At 66.1% G+C, this 7,458-nt stretch overlaps 1 protein-coding gene across 1 annotated transcript; it reads left to right on the top strand.

Annotated features, from left to right (window-relative positions):
• Positions 1–1,390: 1,390 nt before the first annotated feature.
• On the top strand, positions 1,391–7,341 carry LOC122186464 (polyhomeotic-like protein 2; the record flags this gene model as incomplete). The annotated part of the gene is made up of 9 exons (XM_042883180.1): positions 1,391–1,435; positions 3,705–3,890; positions 4,099–4,257; positions 4,332–4,409; positions 4,481–4,642; positions 5,636–5,740; positions 5,805–6,018; positions 6,411–6,733; positions 7,255–7,341. Coding segments are annotated over exons 2-9 (1,272 nt in total), but the record flags the coding sequence as incomplete, so codon positions are not given.
• Positions 7,342–7,458: the final 117 nt, after the last annotated feature.

Genomic DNA, 7,458 nt, shown 5'->3' with positions numbered 1-7,458 from the left:
GTGGCCTCGCGAGTCGTCTCCTTTTTGGGCTGAAAAGCGTGCGGTTTGGGACACATGCTGCTATGAGACTGTAGCAGGGTGCAGCACCCCCAGCATGTCCCTTGGGGGCTGCACCCCCGCTGCTCCTCGCTGCCCAGAGATAGTTGTTGGCTCCCTGCATAGCAAAAGGAGCCAAAAAAAAGAGAAGGGATAACACTCAGCCCCATCCTCATTCTGCAGGCTTCACTGAAGGGCAGCCATTGCCCTCTGGTGGCTCCAGCCGCGCAGCCCCAACGTTCCCCAAACCCCGGGCAGCTCCGTCCCCAAGCCCTGAGGGTTGGCAGTGTCCCCAGGTGTGAGCAGCACTGTTGTGCCCGAGCACCAAGGGCACACTGCGGTCACAGCCGATCCTGTGAGCCCCTCGTGCCCACCTGCAAACTCCCAGGCCCTTCCTGCAAATCCATGCATCTCGCAGCAGACCCAAGCCCCACGTGCACCCCCTTTACAAACCCACCTGCAAATCCCGGGGTCCCACTGCACATCCAGGAGCCCTTTAGGAGCACTGTGGTCTGCATGCACTGCTCATGGCTTTTGAGACTCCATGCTTCCAGGGCTACCAAAATTTTTGCAGATTTGCTGTATGCGCCTCATTTTCCACAACCTGGCCGTGCTCCCCCTGCCCTTTGTGGGTTTGCACTTTGAACCCCATCCACCCCATCTTTTCCACTCTTCCCCTTGGCACCCCGTTTTTTTGCAGGGTTGCTATTTGCACCCATTTCTTTTTCTGCTAGCTTCTTGCACCCTGCTCCTGCGAGACTACCATCTCCACTCCTTTCCACATTTGCAGCCTGCACCCCATTTCTTGCTCTCTCGTGCTCACACTTTGCACGCCTGCTTTTTGCACTTTGCAGCCTGCTTTTTGCACTTTGCAGGCTTACCTCGGGCACCTCGCCCTTCGCAGGTCAGCCACTCGCACCCCGTTCCCTGCACACGCCCTACTCGCAACCCGCTTGGCAGCAGGCTGCACCCCCCCTCCCCCCGCCCCCCACTCCCTATGGGGTCGCCGTTCCCGTTTCCGGCCCCGCCCCGTCGCGGGGCAGCGCGCGGGCAGCCCCGCCTCCCGTTGCCATGGCGCCCGGCCCTCCCCCTCCCTCCTCCCCGTTGCCATAGCGAGCGCGAGCCGCTGGCGCGGGGGGCGTGGCCGGCGGGCCGGCCCGCTTTCCGATTGGCCACGCGGCGCACGTGACGAGCGGCGGAATGCAAATGAGCGATGGCCGCGCCGCCGCCCGAGGGAGCGCTGCGCCGCCCCGGCGGGAGGGAAGCAGGCCACGCCCCTCCGCGCTGACCACGCCCCTCCCCGGTAGCCCCGCCCCGCCCCGCCCCGCCGGCCCGCGCGGCCGCAACCCCGGGAGGCGCCTCCGTCATGGCCGGCGGGAGCCGGGCCGCGGGGCCGCAGGTACCGAGCGCCGGGCCCCGCCGCTTTGTCTGGGCCGCGGGGGGGCGGGGGGGGGCGGGCCGCGCACGCGTCCGGCTGTCGGGTGTCCGCGCGTCCCGGCCGCCGTGCCTCAGTTTCCCCGTCGCCGCGGGGGGCGGGGAGGGAGGCGGACGCACCGATGTCCGCCGTGCGCCCGGCTCCCCTCCCCGTGCTCCCACCGCCCCGGGCGGGGGCTCGGCCGGACCCGCGCGGCCGCTCCACGTGCGACGGTGGGAGAACCGAGAGCCGCCCATGGCTGCGGGGGCACCGCGCGCCGCTCCGCCCCGCGTGGGGTTCGAGGCCGCGGAGCCCCGCCGTGCGTGTCACCGCCCCGCCGCCTCCCTTTCCCTCACACGGGGTCGAATGCGGACCGGCGGGGACGCTCCTCGCTGCGCTCACGGCTCCGTCGCGACCCCACGCGTGAGGACGCCCCGATGCCGCCGGGATGTCACGGCACAGCTGACGGATAAAGCCACGGCCCACGCGTCCAAACCCTGCGGCGCTGAGAGCGGAGCGCGGCGGATGTCACGGCCACGCCGCGGGCACGCGGCCACCGGCGGGCATTTCGGCAGCCACCTCCAGCGTGCTTCTGCGTCCCACCTGTGCGCGTCCCCGCTCCGCACCGGCGCAGCAGCGCCCTCCGGGGACGTGGCCCCGTGGCCTCACGCCGCTGAGCGCGGGGACGTCGCGCTGCCACGTCCTGCTGTCCCGCTGCCGCCGCCTCGCGCTGTGTTCGTCCCTGCCAGGCTGTGGCGTGGCCTCCGGGGTCACCTGGCGCGGCCACCGCGGCCACCTGCTGTGGGCACCGCGGCTGCTGTCCATGGTGAAGCGCCCGGCGCTGCTGTCCCTGGTGCTGGCCGTGGCACCCGCCCTGGTGGCACGGGGCCTTGGGTTTCTTGCTGGTTATCGGAGGTCTGTGGGCCCACGTGGTTGCAGCAAAGCCTGGGTGCCCACAGAGCCATGGGGTGCTGGGGCCGCGGCCTGGCACTGCGGGCACGGCCTTTGCTGCGAGCAGTGGCGGCGGTGGTGGCGGTGCTCCTGCTGCTCGCCACCATCCCCGGTGGCACTCAGCACGCAGCACTTCTCCCTCCATTCCTGTCCTTCTCCTTCTGTTCCTCCATCCCTCTGTCCTTCCTTCACACCTTTCAGCCCTTTCCTCCTACCCTTGCCTTAGTCCCTTTCCTCTTCCCGTCCCATCCTGTTGGCCGTCCTTCCATCCCTGCACTCCTTTCCTTCTTTGTCCTCCCTTCTGTCCATCTTTCCTTCCCCCTTATTCATTTCCTACTTTTTTCTGTCCATCCTTCTCTCCCTCCTTTTGTATTTTTGTCTGTCCATCCATCCTTTCACACCTTTCCTACTTCTTTCCATCCTTCTCTCATCTTTCTGTCCACCCTTCCCTCCCTTCATCCCTCTACTTCCCTTCATTCCTCTTTGTCTACTTTTTCATGTCTGTCCATCCTTCCCTCACTCCTTTGCTTTCCTGTTCCATTCTGTTCATCCTTCCCTTCTCTCTCGTCCCTCTCAACGTTTGCATTCACCTTTCCGTCTGTCCTCCTTCCCTCCCTTTGTCCTTCCTCCCATCCTTCTGTCCATCCTTCTCTTTCTTCCTTTGCTCTCTGTCATTCTCTCCCCTATTGTCCTTCACCCTTTCCCTAATTCCATCTGTTTGTCCTTCTGCTCATCCTATCCCTATATCTTTCACTCCTACCTCTTTGCTTCCTTCCATCCTTGCTCCTGTCTCTGTCCTCTGTCCCTTTGTCCTTACTGTCTGTCCCCTCATTCCTTCCATCTGTTCTGCCTTCCCTTCCTTCCTCTCTTTCCATCCTCTTTCATTCCTCCATCCCTTCTCTACCTCCATCCATCCGTCCTTTCTTCCACCCATCCCTCTATCCATCCCATTCATACTTGTGTCCTTGTCTGTCTGTCCATCCTTCCCTCCTGCGCTTTGTCCTTTCCCATTTCCTTCTTTCCTTCCGTCCCTCCCTTCACTCTTCTTCTCCTTCCGCCCTTCCTGGCTGCACTTCCCATTCATCATTCTGTCCATCCCGCTTCCTTCCGTCCTTCACTTCCTCCCCTCATCCCTCTCCTGTATCCCTCTGTCTGTCCATCCTTCCTTCCTTCCTTTCCCTGAGGTCTTGAAGTGTCGCTGTGGGTAGGGGTGGGCCGGGAGCACACAGGGCTGCTTCCATCTGCCACCCTCATTCCCCCCAACCCATGGGACCCCCACGCCCACCCCCACGCTCTCCCCCAGCTCTAGGCCACCCCAGCCACCCCGCGTGGCCCTGCCACCACCATGGAGAACGAGCAGCTCCCGGCACCTCCGCCCTCCAGCAGCGCCGGCGGCACCGGCACGACGCCCAGCAGCACCGGCACCACGCGCCCAGCCGCACCGCAGATCTCCGTCTACAGCGGCATTCCTGACCGCCAGACCGTCCAGGTAGGGCTGTGCTGCACACCCTAACCCTACCCTCACCCTACAAATGGGGCTGGGGTTGGGGTGCTTGGGTCTCCCCTTGGGTTTAGAGCAGGAACGCTGCATGCACTGGGAGGCTCGGGATACAGGGTGAGGCAGAGCGGCGTTCAGGGTCCTGTGGCCGGGTTGGCTTTGGGATGTTGCGTCCCACGGTCTCACTGCTGCCCCACAGGTGATCCAGCAGGCCCTGCACCGGCAGCCCAACACGGCAGCGCAGTACCTGCAGCAGATGTATGCTGCGCAGCAGCAGCACCTGATGCTGCAGACGGCCGCGCTGCAGCAGCAGCACCTCACCAGCGCCCAGCTCCAGAGCCTGGCGGCCGTGCAGCAGGTACACCGCCCCCCGGGGGTCACCCCTAGGTGCCGCAGTGCAATGCACATGCAACGCTTTGCTCCCATCCCCAGGCCAGCCTGGCAGCCAACAGGCAGAGTGGCTCCTCTGGCAGCAACGGCACGCAGCAGGCGCCTGTGCAGCAGCCCACGGTGAGTCCCCGGCTCGCGAGGAGCACCCCGCAGCCCCCACCCCAGCCCCAAAACCCACTGTCCCATTGCAGATCAACCTGGCCACCTCGCCAGCAGCAGCCCAGCTCCTGAACCGGGCACAGAGCGTCAACCCCGGAGCGTCAGGCATCGCGCAGCAAGCTGTCCTGCTGGGCAACGCCGCCTCGCCTGCCCTCACAGCCAGCCAGGCACAGATGTACCTGCGGGCACAGATGGTAAGAGGTGCCTGTCCCCGCGGTGCTATGGGGCAGCTGGAGCTGCTGGCTGGCCATCACCCTGCAGCAAGTTGGCCCAGACCCACAGGAAGCAGATGCTATAGGGTCCCCTTTGCCCCACGGCTCATAGGGCACCCATCGCTGTGCTGCAGGGTGGGCTGGATGCATGCAGAGTCCATCACTCCACCGTACAGTAACCAGAGCCTACAGAACTCATAGGCTTCCTGTCACCTGGCTGTGGGGTAGCCAGGCCCTGTAGGGTGACCCTGAGCTCACAGGGGGCCCTTTGTGCTGCTGGGGGGTGCCTGGATCTCCCAGGTTGCCCACTGCTCCACCTTGGGGTGACCAGACCCAAAGCATCACCTGGCTGTGAGGTGCCAGGCCCCCGAGGGGGCACCTGACTCCATAGGGTGAATATTGCCCTGCTTTGAGGTGCCCTGGCCTTATGGGATGCCCAAACCCACAGGGCATGTTTCACCTTACTGTGGGGTGCCCAGACCCCCCAGGGTGACTACACACTGCTCTGAGATCTCCTCGGACTTCATTGAGAGCCCACTGTCCCCTGGGAGTGCCCAGACTACATGGGCTGTTCATCCTATGGGCTGTGTGGGCTTCATGGGGTGTCCCCACCCAGCGGGTGGTACCCAGACCCCAAGAGATGCCCAGACCTATAGAGTGTCTCCTCACCCTCACTGCTGGAGGCCCACCTCAGGAAGGTACCCTCTGCAAGGGTAGGGGGGCATCTGGATCCCATGGGACACCTACATCCTACGGAGTGTTTGTCCAGACCCCACAGAAGGCCACTACTCTGATATGGAGTGCCCAGACCCCACAGGGTCACCCAAGGGACATGGGGAACGGCAACACTGAGCAGGGACATGGGCAAGTGTCCCGTGTGCCCCGCACTTCTGCCATCACGCGAGGACATGGGGGGACGCTCGGGGTGCTCCCCACAACCCTCATATACAGACACTCACCCTTCTCTCCCCCCAGCTCATCTTCACGCCCACGGGCCCCGTCAGCGCCGTCCGGCCCGAGAGCCCTGCACCTGTCCCACCGCCAGCCCCACCACCCGCCCCACCGCCCGCCACCCCCCAGGTGAGCCCCCCCTGCACTCCACATCCTCCATCCCCCCCACCCCACTGACATGCTGCCATTGTAGGTGCACAGCCTGGCGCTGCGCCCCGCCGGCCCCCACCTCCCTGCCCTCGCCATGAAACCCCCTGGCAGCGCTCCACGGGCCGGACCCCCCCGGGTCCCCCCACCCGAGAACCCTGCTGACCACCTCAAAAAGGCTGAGGGCCCCGATGCCCGCACCCACCCCATGGCCCGCACTGCCACTGCCCCTGCTGCCGCCCACCCGCTCGTCACCCCAGGTAAGGCACTGTGCTGGGGGGGGGCTTGGACCGTTGGGTGCTGCAAAGGGCAGCAGGCGTTCACTCTGAAACCTAATGATGGCCCTCCCTACTGTTTCCCGGGCACCCCATCTGTATCAGGGACCTGTATAGTGTACAGTGCCGGTGGATCAGAGGGGGAGGAGGTTCCTCCTCATGCCTCAGCTCTGGGGGTGAAGGCTGTTCCCCTCCCCAGCACCCACCAGTCCCCTGGGGTTACCCAACCTCAGGGTGCTGCTGCTACCCCCCCAGGACAGCCTCACCCCAGCCAAGAGTGAATGCTGCCGGGTCAGGAGCAACCTTGGAGGGAGGGGGCTCAGGGATGGCACTGCTGACAAAGCCCCTGGGCCTTATCCCCGCGCTCCCCCCCACAGCCTACGCCCCGCTGCAGCAGCCCCAGTTCCTGCAGCAACCACCGAAGCCGATGCAGCAGCAGTTTGTCATCCAGCAGCAGCAGCAGCAGCAGCAGCAACAGCTGGCACCCCGCGGGCAGCCCCCCCCGGGTCCAGCTGCCCCCCAGCTCCAGTCACTGCCCCCTGCCAGCCCCAGCCCAGCCCCCCCACCCAAAACGGGAGCCCCCCACGGGACGGGGGCGGAAGGCACAGCCCCCAACGGGCACCCCGGCTGCTATGGGGCACCCCGCAAGTTCCAGCACGCCTCCGCCGTCATCCTGCAGCTGCAGCCCGCCAGCAGCACGGTGAGGGCCCCCCCGGCCCCAGAGAGCAGGGGTGCTGGGGGTCGGGGTGCATGGGGGGCACCGGCGTGCACTCGGGTGGGTGCACTACGTGCTGTGTGCATGTCAGCTCTGTGCACGTGTGCAACCCTTGTGCCACATCATGTGTGTGTGCATGCACGGCTGGTGTGTTCCTGAGCTACGCGCGCGTTGCTTGTGTGCATGACCCGTGCACCGCTGCCTGCTCCGTGTCCAATTGTGCCACATGCATGTGTGCGCAATGGCCCGCGCACAGCTGTGCACAGGGCTTGTGCCCTGGGCCACATTTGCACGCGTGTGCATGGCTCACGCACAAGTACACGCGTGCAAGCGCTTGCAGGCTGCCTCCATGTGCACAGTTCTGCCTGGCCCACGGCCGCGTGTAGCAGCGTCACCCAGAGCCGCGCATCCGCGTGCGCCGCCCGCACACAGACGCCCCGTCCCTCACACCCCGCCGCCCACGTGCGGGGTGCGATCCCGCGCCGCTGACGCTGTCCCCGCCGCAGCCGCCGCTGGGTGCCGCAGAGGCCGCCCGCCGGGACGCGCCGCCCGCCGCCAGAAGCCCCCCCGCCACCGCGCCTCCCGCGCTTACCGTGCGCGGCGGCGCTCTCCCCCTGCGGCGCTTCGGGGCCGGGGGGCGGCGCGGGGGCGGCGGCGGCGGCGGCGGGAGGCGCGGTGGCGGGGGGGCTTCTGGCGGCGGGCGGCGCGTC

The sequence above is a fragment of the Lagopus leucura genome, unplaced genomic scaffold (genome assembly GCF_019238085.1).
Source record: "Lagopus leucura isolate 7727_CA_CO unplaced genomic scaffold, USGS_WTPT01 Super-Scaffold_100037, whole genome shotgun sequence".
In the NCBI taxonomy this organism is placed as follows: Eukaryota; Metazoa; Chordata; class Aves; order Galliformes; family Phasianidae; genus Lagopus; species Lagopus leucura.
Note: the sequence above shows the minus strand (reverse complement) of the source record. Positions and strands in the feature narration are given on the sequence as shown.